Source organism: Ambystoma mexicanum, chromosome 5p (assembly GCF_040938575.1).
Source record: "Ambystoma mexicanum isolate Mex_15411 chromosome 5p, UKY_AmexF1_1, whole genome shotgun sequence".
NCBI classification, from domain to species: domain Eukaryota; kingdom Metazoa; phylum Chordata; class Amphibia; order Caudata; family Ambystomatidae; genus Ambystoma; species Ambystoma mexicanum.
Window position 1 is genome coordinate 60,419,010 of NC_090930.1, and position 22,655 is coordinate 60,441,664.

General features: G+C 45.2%; 1 protein-coding gene across 1 annotated transcript in view; it reads right to left on the minus strand.

The window, feature by feature from the left end:
• Window positions 1–22,655, minus strand: part of GDPD2 (glycerophosphodiester phosphodiesterase domain containing 2) — a 496,108-nt gene that overhangs the window by 153,733 nt on the left and 319,720 nt on the right. Inside the window, exon 4 of the mRNA XM_069612447.1 lies at window positions 5,627–5,720. Within this exon, the coding sequence (XP_069468548.1) occupies window positions 5,627–5,720 (94 nt within the window). The remainder of the gene's footprint in view (window positions 1–5,626; window positions 5,721–22,655) is intronic.

Here is a 22,655-nt window from a genome sequence, read left to right on the forward strand (position 1 = left end):
AATTTAGCCGCAAGGAATCGGTTTGCTTTATCCCCTTTAGTGTAGTAAAATAGTTTGGTTCGTACCAGGAGAAGCACAGCTTCGTCCGCCAGCTTGGTTTCTAGGGCTGCTCGAGCTTTTTTCAATGCCCTCCACGCTCTCTGCGAGCCTTTATTTTTGTACTCTGCTTCGGCCTCCGCCACTTGGGTCTCCATATCTCACCTCACCCTTTCTTTTCTTTTGATGTAGTTTGCTGTGTATGCTATGAATTCCCCTCTTACTACGGCTTTGCTTGCGTCCCATGTAGTATCCCAGTGAACCGCAGGGGTGACATTTTCCTGGAAATAATTCTTTAGGGATCGTTCAATGTCTGCTCTGAGGGCTAAGTCTTTCAGAATGATTTCATTTAGGCGCCATGGTTTACGGGGCCGATATTGTGGGCACAGAGGTTGCAGCTTTACGAGGACTGGGGCATGGTCCGACAGGCACCTCACTCCAATCTCTAATCCTGTAACTTGTGGGATCAGTGAGTCCGAGATCAGCACCATGTCAAACCAGGAGTGGTTTTCGGTGTACCGCTTTTTCTTGTGGTTTAAAGAAGCGCCATGTTTAGATCAGATTCAATTCCCTGAGGAACTTGGCTAAGGCCTGTCTGAACGTGTGATCATGGGAGGAGGCAGGGAGAGTTTTGTCCATCTCAGCGTCCATCACCCCGTTAAAATCTCCCCCCATTAATATCTGTCCCCTCCCCCACTGCACAATGATCGGGAGGATCTCCATTAAGAAGCAATCTTGTCCTTCATTAGGGGCATAGATCGATACCAAGGTTACCTGCTGCCCCATCAATTTCCCTCCCACCAACAAGTAGCAGCCCTCAGGGTCCTTCTTCAGAAATTGTTTTTCAAAGATGATCCCTTTGGCTATCAGGATGCCCACTCCACATTTTTTTGGTTCCACTAGTGGTGAAAAATTGTGTGGGGAACGCTCTATGCCTCAGTCTGTGTTCATCTACCTTGAGTAGATGTGTCTCCTGCATCCAAATCACTGAGGCCTGCATGTCTCTGAGTCTAGCCAGCATCGATTTGCGTTTAATTGGGGATTTGAGCCCCTGGACGTTTAGTGTAACAAATGTTAATTCAGCCATATTCATGTCCAGCACTTCTGCTTCTTTTAAGATCTAGGGATCTCTCCATTTTTTGGCGTGTTCTTTGAATACAATGCAGCACCGTCATCCTTGAACAAGAACCTTCCCTTAAACCCCTTAACTCTCGAACTTCAACTTCCTTTACAAACATCTTTGGTGGATTTACAACAAGTCACCAGGTGTAAACTTCCCTGGGAAACTGGGGTCAGGATCCCCCCTCCCCTGACCCCCCTACTTTTTTTTTGGTTCTTATATGTTTCCGGTTTTTGACGTGTCTTTCTCGGTCTCCATCTTCATCTTCCATTTTGTATTTACGCCTCAATTTGTTGGTGCCCATTGCATGTTGAAGCTCCGCCTCTGGTGTTTTAGATGTGACACTTGGGGCTTAAACTCGTTACAGCTTTCATTTTTAATGCTTTGGCAATAGTTTTCCTTATGGAGATGGGAGAGTGTATAGAATATTAAATGAGCAGCGAATGGCAGGTCGAAGTAGTGAGGGAGTTTATGGAAGGAAACAGAGGAGCAAATGGAAGAAGAGAGCAGAAGGGGTACTGGAGAGGCTGTGATTGTGGAAGAACGAGCACGTGGAAGGCGCGAGCAGATTTCCCATTTGAACAAATTGAGTGAATCTTCGCAAATCACTATGTGAGCAAAACCTGAACTTATTTAGGGTACTGGAAGTTGGCCCTGCCTGGTCACAAACCAGGCCCATCCAGAAAAAAATCCTGAAGCTGGGTCTGGTGTGGTCCCTTCTCCCCGTTGCTTAGGCTTGCCGGCTGTTCGGCACATTGTTCTGCCCGTTCTCCACTTCTCACCTGGTCTCCCGACAGCTTTGAGCTGCCCTCGACCCCACTACGGCAAACCTTTGGCTGGTCTGCTTCATATGGACAGTATTTCCAGCAGCCTTCCAGCGCCGGATAGCACTCACTTGTTTTCCAGGTTCCGATCAGCTTCCCATGCAGCAAGGCTCTCTCTGCAGCGTCTCTTTCCCTGTGGCTTGCCCTATTCGCAGAGTTGACATGTATTCAAATGTCCCGCTACTATGTAGCTCCTGCCAACAACTAGAACGCAGTGTAGGCTTCCTGGTCTAAAAATCTTCATCACTCTGGTCCTTTTCGATCAGTACTTTGGTATAATTTGTCAGAAGGTAGACTGATGTCAGTACTAGATGGTTGGACGGGTTCAATATCAATACGCCATAACAGTCTGTTAACCTAGGTGGCAAGGGTTATACCCAGTTTGGAAAGGTGGGTGCCGCATTTTCTTCCGACCAGTCTCCCCCCTCTCATGAGGGTCCTTTCCCCCCATATGATCCTCCCTCGGGCAGCCACCCCCAGGGTTGGGATCAGGTAGCGGCTGCCCTTGCCTGGACATATCACACACCATACTTGTCTTGATGCTGGAGAAAAGCAAGTACCAAGAGATTGTTCAAATAGGGAAATGCATAACCTTGTAAAATGCTACCTATAAAAGTAATCTGTGTAGATAGACTGATGAAAAAGCAATCGAAATAGACCGGTCTAGTATATGTAGAATATAATTTATAGCGATTATAGGGTGAATGTTTGAATGACTATCAATAGTGAGATTCATATAGGCAGGTACAATTTCGCACTTTAAGTATTTATTTTGGATACATACAATATTGTAGGGGTCTCAGGGGTAAACCTGGAGACCCTGTTGGTGGAAACCATCTTATTCTTTTAAATACTTTTCGATTTTTGACTACCTCACTGTCTGTTCTTTACTCTGAATTGTGGGGGTGGGATTGTGTAAGTGGGAGTGTGAAATTGGCATGCCACATCTGCGTGAGCCAACATCCCTACAGGTCATGTACATACATCAGAATTGCTAGATGGGTTAGACCAATCTTTGAGGAACATTTCTTCTATATCAAAGCCACAGGCAAATTACAATGTGTAAGCCTAAAAGCAAAGGTGCCAATGCGCATCCTTGCTCGAGCCCAACTGAGGAATTGAGAGCCCTTACAAAACGCTACTTGAAAAATATCTTCAATAAATCTCTCTCCCTTCTGAATCAAGAGTATTTCGAGAAACAGTAAAAGGAAGTGTCTTTGCGTTTCCCCGAAATGAAGAAAAATAAATATCAAAATGACCATAAAAAACATAAGGAATGGGACAGAAATCAAAATTGAGGTAAAATTTTTATTAAAAAATTTAAAAAGCACTTTCAAATATTCTTTAAATAAAGTAAAGTATTAGATATAAACACAAAATGATTGCGCAGACACTGAAAAGCAATGATTGAAAGATAAACGATCCCACTGCCAATTAAAAAATATATTGCGACACTGTGCCAGTAAGAGCATATGAAAGCTTGTGTTTGTAGCCCAAAAACCCTTTAGGTCAAGTCTCCTAAGAATGTGCATTGGCCACTGACCGCTGCCCCTGCTGGAAGCGCCATTCACTCCATTTTCTAGGTCCCTGAGGAGGGAAGCTTGCTAGGAGGTAGACCGCTGCTGACTGGTGAATGTGAAGTGGCTGCTGAATGTGAAGTGGCAGCCTTTGGGAGGTCTATGAGGAGGGAAGCTTGCTAGGAGGTAGACAGCTGCAGACTGGTGAATGTGAAGTGGCGGCCTTTGGGAGGTCTATGAGGAGGGACGCTTGCTAGGAGGTAGACAGCTGCAGACTGGTGAATATGAAGTGGCGGCCTTTGGGAGGTCTATGAGGAGGGAAGCTTGCTAGGAGGTAGACAGCTGCTGACTGGTGAATGTGAAGTGGCTGCTGAATGTGAAGTGGCGGCCTTTGGGAGGTCTATGAGGAGGGACGCTTGCTAGGAGGTAGACAGCTGCAGACTGGTAAATGTGAAGTGGCGGCCTTTGGGAGGTCTATGAGGAGGGAAGCTTGCTAGGAGGTAGACAGCTGCTGACTGGTGAATGTGAAGTGGCTGCTGAATGTGAAGTGGCGGCCTTTGGGAGGTCTATGAGGAGGGAAGCTTGCTAGGAGGTAGACAGCTGCAGACTGGTGAATGTGAAGTGGCGGCCTTTGGGAGGTCTATGAGGAGGGAAGCTTGCTAGGAGGTAGACAGCTGCTGACTGGTGAATGTGAAGTGGCTGCTGAATGTGAAGTGGCAGCCTTTGGGAGGTCTATGAGGAGGGAAGCTTGCTAGGAGGTAGACAGCTGCAGACTGGTGAATGTGAAGTGGCGGCCTTTGGGAGGTCTATGAGGAGGGACGCTTGCTAGGAGGTAGACAGCTGCAGACTGGTGAATATGAAGTGGCGGCCTTTGGGAGGTCTATGAGGAGGGAAGCTTGCTAGGAGGTAGACAGCTGCTGACTGGTGAATGTGAAGTGGCTGCTGAATGTGAAGTGGCGGCCTTTGGGAGGTCTATGAGGAGGGACGCTTGCTAGGAGGTAGACAGCTGCAGACTGGTGAATGTGAAGTGGCGGCCTTTGGGAGGTCTATGAGGAGGGAAGCTTGCTAGGAGGTAGACAGCTGCTGACTGGTGAATGTGAAGTGGCTGCTGAATGTGAACTGGCGGCCTTTGGGAGGTCTATGAGGAGGGAAGCTTGCTAGGAGGTAGACAGCTGCTGACTGGTGAATGTGAAGTGGCTGCTGAATGTGAACTGGCGGCCTTTGGGAGGTCTATGAGGAGGGACGCTTGCTAGGAGGTAGACAGCTGCTGACTGGTGAATGTGAAGTGGCTGCTGAATGTGAAGTGGCAGCCTTTGGGAGGTCTATGAGGAGGGACGCTTGCTAGGAGGTAGACAGCTGCTGACTGGTGAATGTGAAGTGGCTGCTGAATGTGAAGTGGCGGCCTTTGGGAGGTCTATGAGGAGGGACGCTTGCTAGGAGGTAGACAGCTGCAGACTGGGGTGAATGTGAAGTGGCTGCTGAATGTGAAGTGGCGGCCTTTGGGAGGTGTATGAGGAGGGACGCTTGCTAGGAGGTAGACAGCTGCTGACTGGTGAATGTGAAGTGGCTGCTGAATGTGAAATGGCGGCCTTTGGGAGGTCCATGAGGAGGGACGCTTGCTAGGAGGTAGACAGCTGCAGACTGGTGAATGTGAAGTGGCGGCCTTTGGGAGGTCTATGAGGAGGGAAGCTTGCTAGGAGGTAGACCACTGGTGAATGTGAATTGGCAGCTTTGGGAGGTCTATGAGGAGGGAAGCTTGCTAGGAGGTAGACAGCTGCTGACTAGTGAATGTGAAGTGGCGGCCTTCTGGGGGTCTATGAGGCACTGACACTGGATTATAACCTTCGTGGATCAGGTGATGTCAAAGTTGGACGGAAACAGCAGCCCAGGTCAGTAGGAATGGCAGGTTGCGCCAAAGTGACTTGGTCGGACCAACAGTGCATAGGTCAAAGATCCACCTACTTAATGTCTAATGCACTTTCAATGCAGTGAGTAACCAAACAGTGATGTATTTGAAGTAGTAGGTCACTGACCACACCTAGATGGAAAGACAGGCTGCCTGGTGAACCCTTCTTGAGGGCGCGACGACGTTCACAAGATCTACACAAATATATACTACTATGACTTACCAGCAGCAACACCGAGTAAGTGACCAATACAGCGGCAACAATGATGAAGACTATCGACCAGTCCAACCAAAGGCCTTGGGTTCTGAAGATATGCCTGTGCGTGGAAAGAATGGTCATTAGTATGGGACATATAAATACCAAACAAAAGGAGGTAAGAATAAGTCAAATTGGAAGCTGGGAAATATTTCACAGTCGGTCAAACGTACAACTACAGCATTGACAGCAATCTGACAAGAAAACATGATGGTATACCTCTGACAGGCAAACAGGAAGGGATACCTCTGACAGGCAAACATAACACCAACTGAACAACAACAAAAAAGAGACCACCTTTAGGTAAACAGAGCGACACAGAGTGAACAGAGATATTGGTGACATCAAGCATTCAACAACATCTTCACAGGCAAACATACTGATACAGAGTGAGAGTCACACAGACAGCCAAACGTACAGTGATAAGATGGAAAGAAAACCTGCAAAAATACCACAGATTCACACAGGCATCAACTACTAAACACAGACACACATGGACAGGAAAACAGGCACACGCAGAAAAGCAAACATACACACACAGACAGGAAAAGACAGAGCTACCACTAAACGATAGGCATGCAGGTGTATTAGTAACAAGTGACCATACCCACCACAGGCAATAATAGAAGGGTACTGCAGACCAGCAATGTACCACAAAACCGGTAACATGGCAAAAAAAATTAGTGCAGTAGTAAAACAGTGCTTCTTCGACCTACACACAAAAATATACTAGCTTTGCTCACCTTCCCACACAGTACACTCACCGTCATGTCAAGAATAGACTAAGCCAACAGCATATACCTTGCAATGCCAGACTACCTCACCAAATAATTACAGCGAATACAGAACGCAGCACAAGACTACTCATCAGACTCAGAGAGAGAGCGCATCACACCGCCGTACTGAGAACCCAACACTGGCTGCCATTAAAACAAAAAAAACGGACTTTCAATCCCTCTGCATTACCCACAGAGCAATCGAAGGAGCAGAATTCTTAGAGGAAAATATCTCCATCTACAAAGCAAACCGAGCTGAGCCCTGAGATCCAAAAGTGACCCCCACCTCCAACCAAAAGCAATATTCAAAAATGCAATTCAGTGGATCAGCATTCTCTTGCGTTGCAGTAAAACATTGGAACTCATTACCTAGGGAAATATGAATAACATAACACCAAAAATTCAGAAACGGGCTCTTGAACTCACCCATCTAAACAGGAAGTACTATAGGAGAGAAACACCTGGCCCCGACACAAGGAGAGACAAAACACAAACCAAAACAACTAAAACCAAACCAACCAAATCTGGACCGGAACAAGCACATGAATGCCAACGACCATAGACTGAAATGAGCCCAACTAGATCAAAGTAATCCATAAGACCACACAGTCCTACCCCACCAACCCTACTCAACGCACCTCAATCACCAATTAAAACACACACATGCCTCTGCCACAGCACGATCTTGAACTCGCACAGCAAACTGAACACCCTGCCATCACCTTACACAACCCAAAACACCAAACCTCTACAGAAACCTACACCACAGACTCACAAAACAGCCCCATACAGAATAACACACCAAAACATCAAACCCATATCAACTAGAAGCAAACCTAACACACAGTGGCCAGTTTTTCCAAACTGAAGCTAGTAAACAGCACAGCAAATGCTCATGTGCGCTCTCCTACTCCGTCCCACTAACGAACCCTCCCTAACCCTTCTTCCTTTTCAGACCATGAAAATGGTGGCAGCGATGCGCGGTGTAAATCTCAATGCAGTTGAACTGGTACGGGGACAGTGTGAGGTGCAGAAATACGCTGTCTGGAGCTAGCGCTAGTGTCTGGGGGCTGCCAGTGGTAAGTAGCCTGCAGACCGGATAATTTTTTTTTATTAAAGCACATGGTTTACAATTGAAACCTTTTTTCGCTATGTCTCAAAAAACACAGGCAAAGAAAAAAGGAAAAGGAAAAAAGAAATCAAAAAGCCAGGGAAGTCTCAAATGAAGAGACAAAGGCGGAGAAAGGCGTGAGCCCAAAAGAGAGAACATGGGTCCGGTTCTGAATAAACTGTTTTAAGAACATTCCAGCGCTTTCATTGACTCTGCTCTCAGAACAAAGAATGCCTCCTTCAAGAACGCGAGCAGAGCCAAAGTCAATGAAATCCTTGATCCTTTAGTCCAAAGCGTCCAGCAAGCTTCCTCTGAAAAGGAATTTCATTGAAGTGTTTGCCCTGCCCATGAGCTGTCAGCGGAGAGCTCTTAAAGCAGGACAGATTAGCGAGACTTGAAACAATGATCCACATGGGTGTTTAGAAAGTCTGCGGACGAAGTCTCGATTTTGCTGGTCCTTCCGGTGCTCCACCACTTGTCTGGTGGGGAACAAGTTCAGACGAAATCCCGAGAATCGTCCCCGTAGATAACTGCTGGGGAATTTCTCTAGGTAACTGGGCACAAATCCTCTCGCTCTCTGATCCAGTGATGATTTGCCGTAGGCTTTGAATTTGTTTCTCGCTTCTAGTGTTTCTGTCCAGTCCAGTTCGTATAGTTTCCGCTTGCCCAACATAGGGTTTTTAATCGGTGTCTCTTCCCGACTGGTGCACATTAACTAATATAGCAGTGCAGACCCTTTTCCAGGCCCTCAGCGACAGCTTGCTGTTAGGAATCAAAGCAGCCTCCCCTCACCTAGGCCCATGAGACACTTGCAGTAAAGTGACAAGGATTTCCAGATGGTTAGATTTTACATAGATGTCAAGCCCAGTTCAACTCCGATGGCCTGGACTAGAGTGCCATTTGGTAGCGCTAGAACCCTCCTCCAGAAGAGGCCTTCTAGTTTTGGCCATATGTCTGCCATTAGGGAGAAAGATGGCTCAGCCCCATAAGTCGAGATCGGGGTGACCTTCAATCTGTAGAACTCAATGACTGGCAGAAAGGTAAATTTACAGTGGTGGGCCAGTATCGCACTAGCCTGGGCAGCCAGGTTCTTCGCCTTTATGCGTAGTGTTCTCTCTTTTTGTGAGTCACTGATGCGGTCGCCCAAACAGATGCCCAGGAATGTCAAGCAGGATACCTCCATAATCTTCTCCCCTTTCAAAAACCATGCTTTTGGTTTTGGTCTTTCTCCCCGTTTGTGCCCCAGGGTAAGGATTTTTTATTTTGTAGCATTGATTTTGAGAGAGTTGTCATCGACATTAACAGCCAGCGCGTCCAGTTGATGTTGGAGGCCTACCTGCGTCTGGTCTAGTAAAATCAAATCGTCAGCATATAATAACCTACTTATAGGTACTCCGGTCAAACGTTGCGGGAAATATCTGGTATCTTCGAACGCTAGTTCTACATCTGAAATGTACAGGTTGAAGATCGCAGGTGCAAGTCGGCAGCCTTGTTTGATTACCCTGGACGTCTGAATAGAGTCCGACAGATTTCCCCTGTTGTCTAGCCTTACTCTCAGAGTCTTGTTAGAGTATAGGGCCTTGAGCACTTCTCTTAGGTCTTGGGGGCAAGACCAGGCCTTCAATTTAGACCATAGAGTTGGTCTGTCAATCGTGTCAAAGGCCTAAGCTAAGTCGATCAAGGTCAGGTATATCTTGCTCCAATTCCTGCGCTTAGCCAGAAAGTTATAAGAAATGTCTCTCTGTAGGGCGTTCGTCCATGACCAGATTTCCTCTGGGTTGATTTTGATTCTGTTTCTGCCCGGAGCCCCATTGAGCTTGATCCGGGTTGATTCACTGGAAGATGTAGTCAAGTTGTTGCAGGTCAACTTCAGAATGTTGTGAACACTGAAGTGGGATACCTTTATGTCCAGACGTAGTAAATTGTTACACAGTCTGTCTGAGACACAGATGTAGTCCAGCATTGCTTTTTATCGGGCCCTCTCTTCCATGCGACCAAGGGTGAAGAGTCTCCACTGATGTGCCCATTCACTAGCTTGATATTTCTGTAGGCTAGATGATCTCTCCATTGCAAACCACTAACGATTTGTGGTGTCGCGTTTGGCAGAAGATCAGTGATCAAGTTGGAGCTGTCATCAAAACAATGGACATTGAAGTCCCCACACACAATGTACAGATTCTCACCATGTCCCCATGGCCTGATCTATTAGAGTCGTGACAGCTTCGAGAAAACCCCCAGAGTTCAGAGATGCACAATTCCAGTATAGATTGAGTAGCAATCCAGTCCATGGAAGATGACCCCTATATCCAACCTCTTTGATCGTCAAGACCTGTGTCAGAGGTGATGGATGCGTGAATGGAGTTACTTCAAGTCCACAGTCATCGTTGATTATGGTCATTAAACCTACCATTGGACGACCAGTACTTCCCATCTATGCTGGGTTCAGATGTGATAAGCCCTCCAGGGCAGTGGTCTGGCTCAACCAAGTTTCCTGGAGGCAAATTATGTCATACTGGTCAAATGCCAAGTCCCCCTTGCCCAAGAGGTGGTAGAATCCACGCATGTTCCAGCTTCTTAACACCAGAACTCCCCACCTTTCATTCACTTTCCCCCCACTAATCTTCCTATTTCTGCCCACGCCTGCAATCTAGGCGTTCACTTTGACTCTTCCCTATCCTTTTCCCACCATATTTCTCTTACCTCTCACGCCTGTCGCTACCACTTCTTCAATATTCGCAAAGTCCGCTCCTCCCTTACCTTCCATGCAACAAAAAATCTCCTCCCTTATCTTCTCTCGCCCCTTCTATTGCTTCTCCCTATTCTTTGGACTACCTGCTTCTCATCTTGCCCCTCTCAAATCTATCTACCACTCAGTCGTCCGTACCCTCTGTCTCCTTGCACCGCATCACTCCATCGCTTCTTCACTGTCCTTCCTTGGCTGGCTTCCCTTCCACTCACAACTTAAATGTCATTTCCTCTGTTTAGTCTTTAAGTCTCTCCATGACCTGGCTCCCCCTTATCTCTCCTCTGTCCTCTCTTTCTATAATCCCTCCCGCTCCATCCATTTAGCCGACCACTTCCTTCTCACCGTCCCCCCCTTCCCCATGTGCTTCATCCCGTTTCCGCTCCTTTCAGCTCCTAGCCCCCCTGCACTGGAACGCCTTACCTCTCTCAATCTGCTCCATTCATACCTTTTCCTCGTTCCGCTCCTCCCTGAAATCTCTCCTTCTCCATTCCCCGCCATGAAACCTTCCCCCACCTCTTATACTCTCCCCTTCCCTTGAATCTTCCCCATGATCCTTTCTTCCCTCCCCCTTCCCCTTATCCTCCCTCATTTTCACCCTATTCCCCTCCTGTTTTCTCTCTCCTCCTTTCCTCAACCCTTCCCCTTCCCCCTCCCCCTACAGATTAATTGCTCTACTTAGTGTTTTTATTGGTTCAGTTCATGATTGTAAATTGCTTCTACTGTCATATTGTTTATGTATTCTGTTGTTTAATGTAAAGCGCTTTGGATGAAAGCGCTATATAAACTAAATAAATACAAATACAGATGGGGTTTATACTCCCTCCCCTCTGGTTTTAAACGTTACGAATGTAAGGAACCAGTCGCCAGTGCCCCTGCAAGCCAACTCCAATCTTCATCCTCCAATAGACTGGGTTCAAATCTTCTCTGTCGGGGTTCTGGTGAGTCGGCTCTATTGGGTTTGACCACTATGCGGAGGTTAGGTTGTTTTCTTAGCACGTAATGTTGGGGCCTTTTAGGTCCTCTGCCGGGCAGTTGATCCCTCTTTTCATGTTGTTTAGAGCTCTCTGATCTGAACGATATAGGTTTCGACCAAGTCCTTCAGGACGGTGATCTATAAGGACTGTTAAGGCTGTCTTCGTCCGTTTCTAATTTCTTCAAAAGGAAGCCCATGGGCAGCAGCTTGTCGCCCTCGGAGAGCAAAAGATGATTTGTGGCTGAAGAGGCAAGGTAAACAACTACTTTGTCCAATCTGGCTTCCTCTGGAAATTTGATCAGGAGGATGTCCTTGGACTTAATTTCCCTTAGTGTAAGTATGCAGTAGAATAAACCTAAGACGTTTGCTCTATTTAAGATAAGTTCATTGTAAATGTAGAGCATCCTTTCCAGGGAGATTCTGAAGGCGTCACTGTTATTGGCTAGAGTTTTAATTAATGATCGTTTATTTCCATTTATCCCTTTAGGTCTTGAGGGACTAATGGTTATTTCTGTTTTTGCTTTATTAACCAGCTCGAGTCTCTTCTGCTTGAGTGACTTGAATGGGGCTACTATTCCTGAAGATCTTTTTCCACCCCCTCCCCTCCCAAAGGGTAATATTTGGCACATAATTCCTGTGTCGGGGCCTCTCCTCCACCTCTGGCCATTGCTGAAGTATCCTTCTAGTAGGTGTGTAGGTCAGTTGCCCCTCTGCCCCCACCTGGTCAACCCCAGACAGTACTTCCTCCAAGTCGTCATCTGACTGAGGTCCACGTGACTGGGACCCGTCCTTCGGGTTGTCACTCCCGTCTTCCCTCTGCAAGTCTTTCCCCGCTTCAATTCCCCTTCTTAGGGAGCTAACAGGATCCTCTTCTGATGTGTAGGTTAAGAGGTTTGTTAAGTCCAGACTCCCCTCTTCCACCTCTGGATCCTCTAGGCTGAGTGCGTTGGTTGATTGGAATCTTGTCCTCCTCTCCAGCCCCAGGTTTGTCATTACTTTTTAACGTGGTGTTTCTGGCTCCCTGTTGTCAGGGCCCTCGCTTGTATTTCGATGAATGAGGTTTCTCAGTAAGGCCTTTTTCGTCTTGAGTGGTTGTCAACTAGGGGCTTTTAGTGGCTGTGAATGTCTATGAGCCGCTGATCCCTGTTTGTTTTTGCGGGCATAGATGGATTTTAGAGACTTTCTTTTGGAGTGTGGTGACTTTTCTGGTGCCCGAGCGTTCTTCTGTCCAGCCTCCAGTTTAGAAAAGATCTCGTATTGTTTAGGTAGTTCAGCCCGAGTCATTTCCTTCAATATAGAAATGGCTGGTGCCCTGGCTTGGCTATGCCTCGTTGCACTTGTGCAGTTGGGATCGAAGTAGGGACAATGATCTTTTGATGTTGCCCTTTGTTTTCGTGGTTCCCTTCTCCACTGTGTCCAGAAGAACCATAGTAGGAGAGCTCTCTTCGGGAGATTTGTCCTCTTTCCTTTGAAGATGGGTTTGATGATGCTTTGCAGTATGTTGTTAGTTTGTTCTGCATTCTTATCCAGGCTGCCTTGGATTGCCGTGATGAAGCCCTCCACAAAGAAGATCTTCAAGTGGAGCAAAGCCATGACCGTTGTTTGGTCCTTAATCTGTTCACTCAAGTTCTCATATAGCTTCATGAAGTGCGCCAACGTAATTTTGAGTGCAGCTATGAGTCCAGCATCAATCGTGGATTTTGATGGCGCTTGCTCTTCTACTTGGGCTGCTGCCATATCCAATAGGAGATCCTCGTCCGTCAGAGCCCTACCTGCAGATGTGCCAAAGACTTCCTTCGGCTGATGGAAGACTTGCCGGAATGGTACTCTGGTTGTGTGGTGGAGTTATAACTGTGCGGCCTATTCCTGAAGACCATCTTGCTTCTTTGTTTCCCGTATCTTGTAGGCCACATTGTGAGTGTCCTTCAGCCAAAGGCCTTTTCGGGGCGATTTCAAGAGCCCTGAGCTTGGGATTCCGAGCAGTGGGTGTGCCCGGGTGCGCCCGGCTAGCCACAGAGACATTGTCTGTCTGGGGGCCATCCCCCCTTCTCGGGAGCCCTTGCGAAAAGAGGCATACATTGCTGCTCACTTAATTGTCTCAGAGTCGAGACCCTCTCTGCAGTAACGATGCCTGCAGCGGTCCCCAGAGCATTTTTACCAGGATCTAGAAGATCCATGTCCTTAACTTACTTGACTATGATAGGCCCCCCTTGGCCCGCGAGAGTCTTAGACCTACCTGGTCTACCAAAGAAGTAGCGTTGTTGTAATGGGAAGTTGGTCGGAGCGAGACTTCTGGGTTTCCATACTGCTTTTGTTGCAGCTTGCCCATGTTTTTTAAATAGATTTGAGGTTGTAGTTTTCCCAAAGGTGTGCACTTCAAGTGGGCCATTAGATTAAGTTGGCGCCCTTCGGGCCTCCTGAACAATATTTGTTATGCCCATGTTGTCACAGTCAGCGGTGGTGGAGTGAGGAGCCTGGTTAGATTGATCGTCTTCCATATTTTAGGTGTTTAGAGCAGAGCTGTCTGTACCTGCAACTATCGCGTTGGTGCATACCTCCTGAGTTTGATTTTCAGAGGACCTTTCCAGCATGTTAGTTGGGCAGGTTGTGTGGGCCACGATTTCGACCCTTACGTCAAAAGGGCAACCGTCGTGGCTGAATTGAGCACTGATCGTGTCGGTTGTTTTCCCGATGGAGTTAGTGGCCGAGGCCTCACTGTCTACAACTAATCAGTCATGCAAACGGACAAAGTACAGTTAGCAAAAGGGAATGCCTTGGATAGGTAAGTGAATAAAACATGGACAGTTTCGCTCGGCCAGAAGAGACGTCCACGTTATCCGAAGCCACCAGTGTTTCCCAGGGAAAGAGGGTGGGCAGAAGGGCGAGTGACCGTTATGTCTCGAGCGGCAAAGGACCCACTGGAGTCAAATGCTAAACACGGTCAGGGATTACTTTGCGCACATCCGCCTTTGAATTGTATGAGCTATTACAAGATCTGGGACTTACTCCAAGCTTGTATTTCCTGTGCCGCTGACCCGATACTGTGGATCAGTTAGGCACTGGTGCCGACGAGCCAGCAAAGATGAAGATGTTCGTCTTCTTTCTCCGGTCTCCCCGACGTCCCACAGGCTACAGACTGCTACACCAATTTGTGGCCGCGTTGCGGTCCCGAGAGGCCTTCTAGATGTATAGGGAGGTGGAGCCCTTTCGCTCAACATGGCGGCTCCAGGCAGGTATTAAAGGTGCAGCACAGTATGAATCAAGCAGCACGAGTTACTGCAAAAAGAAAAGGCAGATTTCCAAGGTAGCACCTTCCAGAGCTTGCATTGATGGTCAATGGGACACACATGCACTTGTGAGAAGTGGGCACATTTTGTAGTGTGCAAGGAAGGCATGGTATCAAGATAAAACAGACACAAGTGATCACAGTTCAAGGGTGTTTATTAAACTGCAAAAATGGGTGAGATAAACGCCTAATCTAAACCTAAATCTAAGATGGGAGCAAGCTACAACCATCAAATAATAATAAGGCAGTCCTGGTGGCGTCTTGTCAAATAAAAAGGGCCTAAACAAAACAAAAAAAAACATTTGTCAATCCCTACTGCTAAGTTACAAAAGAGTGAGAGATAATGTTCATCAGAAAAGAAAGAAGTGTTCAGAAAATGATGAATCAGGATGTTATAGCGGGGTCTCCCTTCCCATTGTGTTTTAGCACGGGACAAGACAGGACTATAGAGCACAGCACACTCCCGGGCTTCTTCAGCACGAGGTTCACAGTTCTTCTCAACGAGATCAGGACCTTTTATGGCCAAGTCTTTTCTCATACAAAGTATATTGCCTCAGAGGGCCTGATGGACCAAAAACAACCAACAAAAGTTCCTTTTCGGTAATATTCACGTCGGGTGACTTTTCTTCACCCTTGGATCCCCCTCAGCAGGGCTCTGATCCATCTTGCAACTTTGGCCTCCCTTAGTCGGATTCACTCTGGCCTTTCACTCACAATCTCAACAACTTGTAATCTTCAAGAATCTCAATGTCTGTTTAAACAATCGTTCATTGTGGACATCCCTCAGCCGGGCTCACATTTGTCGTCACAAGGTTCACGGATGTATCATGGTTCACCTTGATCCGCAGGCATCCCTCAGTCGGGAGAAATTGATATAACAATTGGAGAGAGTAATAAGAAGGGAAATCTCACAAACTGCACAAAAACTGCACGCAACGACTTTAGCACAATATTATCGTGGCCAAAGTATTCCGAGAGGATTGAGGGTCTATTTGCAAGGAAAGTCTGGACTTTGTGAAACGGTGGGAGCAGATCCTAAATAAATGCCTGTTGGATTTAATTCTATTAACTATAGAGGAACTGGCCAAATCAGTCAAACTGGATAAGGAGATCGAGGATGTAACGGAAATACTGTCCAAATTCAAGAGCAAGGAGGAACTAGCGATCATCATGGAAGAAGTAAATAAGACACTTGATGACTGCAAAAAAGATATGGAACAGCGTAAGGAGCGCAAATTCAGACGTGACACTCTGGACTATTCGCAAAACATAGTATATTCTTGGCAGGAATAGTATTCACAAAATAAGCCAGCATCCAACATAAGACTGCCCCAAAATCCAAAAACACCAGGACAGTAAACAAGTGATCCATGTAGCGAGGCACCTACGAGTGGAGATGAGTTAATTAATACGGCGAGTGCCACCTCCAGAACAACAAAATTAAATACATCACAAGAGGACTCAACATCTAAAGAACAGCTAGCATCTTTTTTTTTAGAAAAAAGACAACGAGACAAGGTAATAAGCCACCTACGGTCACGAAACATGCAGAACAATTAGTGGTGAACATCTCTTCCAAACAATTATCTAAGGACCAGACAGACACCTTGAACTTGGGACTATCTTATATACATACCCAGAATTCAAACCTACTCGAAGAAAAAGTTTATCTGCATAGATTAGCGTGAAAAATGAGATTGAAAGTCTTTTTCGACACACAGATTGAATTAGAGACACAACGCGAGGAACATAAATATTTGGAAATCAAACCCGAGTCATTTTGATCCACTAATAACATAGCCATCAAAATGTTTGAAGAACAAATGACTAAGGGTTCGGAAAGAGTGAACTTTTCTAGATCTAAAAACTATAACACCAGGTGGAGACAGAATGAAATAATTAAAGACCTAGCATATGACAGGAGCGTGACCCTGAAACCAGCAGACAAGGGAGGGGCCATAGTCATAATGGATACTACATATTGTGAGGAAAAGATCAATGAGTTACTGACCGATGAAAACACCTACATAAAAGTTAACCAATATTCTGTACAGCAGATGGCAGAGATCATAGAAACTACTCTTACAAAAGCAACAGAGCAAGGATGGATATCGAACAAGACCAAACAATATTTGACAAATGAACCTCCCATTACACCCATTTTCTATGGACTACCCAAAATTCATAAAAACTTAAGGACACCACCACTAAGGCCCATAGTAGCGGGTATGAACAATATTTTTAATCCTTTAGCAATCTACGTCGACATGGCATTACAACCACTGGTAAAAGCCACATCAACGTACCTAAAAGATAGCACTGATTTTTTGAATCATCCGAAAACATTGACAATGCTCAATGAGGGAGACTTGCTCGTCTCATTTGACGTACAAAGTCTGTACACGTCCATTCCCCACCAGGATGGACCTGAAGCCTTGGAATGGGCATTACTTCGAAGCGAATGTGAGGCCAATAACATTTTCATCCTAGAGTTGAGTAGAATAATACCAGTTAACTACTTTAGGTATAAAACACAATTTTTCTTAAAAGCAGCAGGCACGTCAGTGGGGTCATCCATGGCGCCTGCATACGCCAACCTTTTTATGTTCCACCTAGAGAGCAACTGGATACTAACTGAAACAAGATGGAAGCAACACCTCATCACATGGAAAAGGTTTATTGAAGATTTTGTTATATGGAGAGGCAGCCGCACAAAGTTGGAAGAATTTCTTCTTTACATTAACTCTGAAAAGGATAAAATTCACAATGGAAGTGAGAACTCCCAAATTACACTTCCTTGATGTGGAAATGGAAATTGGATACACAAGGTATCATCACCAACGTTTACCGTAAACCAACTGATGTAAACAATTCACTCCACTATTTAAGTCATCATCCGGAACACCGCAGGAAAAATGTACCCTACAGTCAATTTTTACGCCTGAAAAGGATATCATCTACGGACACATTAAGAAATGAGAATTTGCGGTTGAGAGAAATACAAAACTAGAGGCTATCCAGAAGAAATCATAATGAAAGCGAATGAAAAAGGAGAACCATTGGAGAGAAAGGATCTACTGACTGCCAAAAACAAATCTCGGGAGATTCCATTTTTGTACGCACTAAGATACTCAGCACAGAGTCATCAGATAACAAGAATGATAAAGAAGAATTGGAGAATCATTGAATTAGACCCTCAATTAACGACCAATAAATTCATACAAAAGGGGACGCAATTTCAAGTACCAATTAGTCAAAGCAGAAAGACCGTAGGTGGATAGTCAACAAACACTGAAGAAGAATAGAACCGCCACATTTGCATGCCATAACTAATTGCAATAACATCGTGAGGGGAAGCTATGTGAGGCATACACACAATGGCAATACGATTCCACTACATGATTATGCAACATGTGATTCAAAATCAATTATTTATCGACTCAGTTGCCCATGTGGTATTTTTTATGTTGGACTAACTAAAAGAAAGGCAAAAGAACGCTGGAATGAGCATAAAAGCAGCATCAGGACTAGCAATGTACGCTCACCAGTGGCGAGACATTTCACTCAAAATAAACGCAGCATTGCCCAATTGAATGTAGTGATACTGGAAATAGTGAAAAAATCCCAAAGAGGAGTGATCCATGCTAGACAAATGAACCAGTGGGAAATATTTTGGATAGAAAGATTGAACAGCCCGACACCCATTGGGATGAACAAGGAGTACATCTTGAGTTCTTTCTTATGAACAGAATGTCCTAGGTTACAAACATAGTTTTGACCCATAAACAGTAGAATGCTGACATTTTGCTTACTAAACCGCAAAACAAGTAACACAGGTTAGACATAAATCATTTACTGTTGCAATATGGATGTAATACAACTAATATCCAATTGATGTATGTGAATGTACAATATTGTGAGCATGATTCAAAATGAAGATTCAAAATGAATAAACATGTGGATGATCCTAATTCGGACACTGATGGCAAACATCACAGTGTGAGGACTAGGGCCAATCAGAACAAACCTAAGCACATCCAGGGGCACAACTATGAGTCTTTCCAGGGTCTGATATCCCCACGTACAGTTAGTAGAATTCCACTATCTACCCACATTCATCATTGCATGCCCCAGGAACAGGGGCTTATTCTACAAAATAGAGATGTATTCAGCAGTCTCCTCAAGGCACACTTACCTATGATAGGGGCACATGCTACTCGGTAGGATTTGAGACAACTTATAATACTATTATAACCTTGCTTTTCCGCTAGCAGTATTCCATTATTTAACACCAAAATTGGACTTTCAAACAATGAATAGATTTTCTCTCCAGAAACACGCTGTGAAGCTTTTTAGTTTGCCTGAACACAGACAATTACATTCTATGTCAGAGATATAGAATTGGGAGTTTCTCATTTATATAGAGATCAATATATTTCTATATTTGATTACCAGTCGAGAGACACAATTGTTGCTGGACTATTGTTATTGGTCATCTGAACTCGTTATATAAACAACATTTTGAGGTTTACTACTTCAATATATACAAACATTTGCCCACCACAATTCTGGATTTGAACAATGGGGAGAGACTTTTATCCTCGTTTTAAACAATACATTGAGTTTTTTATGAAAAACAAGAAAAAACGACAAGACCTGCATACATTTAATGAAAACTACCAAACGAGACTATGACGTTGCAAAAACGAATGCAACAGTGCTCCGCGCGCACACCCAATATTATCGTGACGTCATCACGCCGTCGTATGTTGACATCACAACATAAATAGCAGCCATTTTTAGACACTGCGGTCTTCGTGGTTTTACGGGAAGCATCGAGATACAGGACTCCTGTTGTTAAAGGCAAGATGGAACTAAACAACCTGACTGGACTTGATCCAGTCAAGGATTCCAGATGCACTAGATAAAAAGAATATTAAATATTCATCTTTAGATATTAAGCTTCATCTATTTGGGGTTATGTTCCCATAGACAACACGCCAGGAGTGAATGACAACAAGTTGAAGCCACCAGTGACCGTACTCCATCTTTCCAAGCCACATTAATCTGAATGGTGGTAAGAATCCCTCTATCTATTTAAATCATTGGCTAACATGTTTTGTTTAATACATTACTCGAGAACTAGTCACTATATTACCTAGATTACCCTAAAACCTAATTTTTTCCATAGGTGTGACATAAGGGCTACAATAGCCCCCAACTTGTTGATGAGCAGATTCACCAGCCAGGAATTTAAGGATTAGTAACCACCATTGGGGGACTAGAACACAAGGATGTACTTAAGACAACCACACACCAAGGTAAAACACTTTACTAAGGGACATCCATTAATTCTTACATACATGAGGATCAGATCCATTTCTTGTATTTGATTAGCTTTAACCAAAATTCATGTGCAGTCTTCGCACACATTTTTTTTTATAATCGGCTCATTTTATTGATTTCAGACCTGACAGCCCACAATTCGTAAACCTGTTGGTACAAGCATAACAGTCATTGATTCAAACTGGAAGATAAATATAGTGGATGAATTGGACAGCCGGGTGATTATTGCCGGGTGATTATTGCCAGGTGATTAATTGAACATGACAGAATAATGATTCAAATGATCTATGGAAACTAAAATGCTATCATTAATTATACGTTGTAGATCAATAAAGGGAACAGAGAAGAGGGTGAACAACTCCTGAAGAAGGGGGATACCTACCCCGAAACGCATAGTGTTACACATTTGCATTTTTCTAAATTACATACGATTTGTGAACCTTTGAACAAATTTGAGGAATCTGATGAGTATATTTGTTTACCCAAAAGTAAACATTGATAATTGGGATTTGAGAATGTGATCAAACTAATTTATGTGCTTTTCTATGAATCAATCATTTTTTTTGTATCAGGACAAATGGTTGGAACTTATGAATAATGTATCAAAGTTTTCATGTGTGAAAGTGAAAAAATATATGTACAACTGTAAAACCTAAACGAGTTATTTACATAAAATTGGGTCATACATGAATTTTTGGAAAAACAGTTTTGAAAAATCCTACGGTAATTTACATATTGTTTTTGTATACAATAATCTTTGGGTGTGCAGGGGACGGGAAAGTTCCACAAGTGTGTGGACATCTGTTGGTTTTACATTTGTTAACACAACCCAGTGTCAAGGCTGTTTCTCTCCCCGGCACCCCACCAATTAATTTTACCTTATCCATATTTATTTACCTTAAGGTGTGCCCTTGGCCAACAGGAATAGATCACTCAGTCGGGTTCACACTTGCAAATTTTCACAACTCACTTGGTGTTCACCACGTGTCAAAGACTTTTGACTATATGAGGGATTTCACTTGACCCTCGTATATGACACTGATTCTACACACAGCCTCCCTTAAGGCCCCTTGTTCTTAGTAGTTTCGTTAGCAAAACTGCTCTCAGTTTAATACTTTCCCTTTCTTTCAGCATTCTACACACAGCCTCCCTTAAGGCCCCTTGTTCTTAGTAGTTACGTTAGCAAAACTGCTCTCAGTTTAATACTTTCCCTTTCTTTCAGCAGAGGAATACCAGATCGAGTTCCCACGTGGCGCCGGACCACTATGTCTGGTCCCAACTTAACTCACAAAAGACCTCTTGTCTGTTATCTTCTTTCTGTATTTACATTGTTGCCACTGCAACCTTGGGCTCCACACAGTCCGGTTCGCTATCACTTCGTTCTGACTCACTGGGTTGAACTCGTTGGCGTTTACCTTTGTCGCTGGAGTCAGACAGTACCACGATGAGAACCGTTTCTCCCTGCACTGGCAATCAGTGCGGGAGGGTTCCACGTACCGCTGCCATACGCCACTCATCAGCTGCGACTCCTGGTCTTATATTTGCTTTCACAGAGGCTTTGCGGGTCTGGGTTGAAAAGGGGAGGGCAATTGCCTCCTCGCCATCTCTCCAGGTCTCACTGCCTTTCTCCTCTGTTTGAACTGCCAGTCCAGAATGGCTGCTTCCTTGTGCGTTCAGCCTTGCTCAAAGTGTGCTTTGCATGAACCGCCTTTTATCCCTGTGGGGAAGGGAAAGGGCCCTCAGCTGTGCATAGTTACTGTTAATTGCCTGACTTTACCTGACCCTTGTGTTGGGACATGTCAGGTAAACGGCCCTGGTGTTAGTCTGTTCTTTCATGGTGTAAGAAAGTGTGTGTGTGTGTGTGTGTGTGTGTGTTGGAAAAGGGGGATGGGGAGTAGAGCTTCTACGTATCCTACGGCGTAGGATGGGGAAACGGTGTGAAAAGGGGTTACCGCGTCTCACCGGTCGGTGTCCCACTTCGACCCCCCTCCCCCGAGCACCCCCCATCCAGGTGATCCTCCCGCACTGGGCCACCCCCAGGAACTGGATCCAATAGTGATGGTCATGTCCTGGCCACCTGGGTGACAGATCCCCGGGGACTAGCAAGTGAGACACCATCAGGTTTCTCACGAGTGGTAACGAGAGGGGTTTGCAGTGGTGGGCAAAGGGATTGTGTTGGCACTACAGAGCAACTTCAATGTTTAGAAGGGTCACAAGGAGGAGCTTGAACTGGGATCAGTCAGAGAAGCATCCATTGATGGGCAGCGCGAGGAGCTGGCATTGGTGGGCAGTGTACTAGAGGACTCTGTCTGGACACTAGTCTCATTTCTATGTACGTGCCATAAGCAAACAGTCTGTCAACGAGATCAATCATGCCTAGTCTTTTCAACCTAGGTTAGTAGGGCAACGAGAGAGGAGACAGGCGTCAAGTCTGTGGCTCAGCAGAAAAATACATGACTCTTGTATACGTACATGGTCTGAATGTGCAAATATAGAACCACCGCGAGGGAGGGACGCATGAATCGTGAAAATGGAATAGGAAGAGATTATGTTTGGTTTTGGAAGTAAGGAGACCAATTGTAGGTAGTGGCAAGTAGAAGTAGACTGTATCGAAGCAGGCGGACGCATTCACCAGTGTGTCAACGGAGTCCTGGAGACCCACAGGATTCTGTGTCCAGCAACGGACTTCACGCAGGAGAACAGGAACCTGATGGAGTTTGGCGGACAGGCCTGTGGTGGCATGGATTAGCTGGGTGTG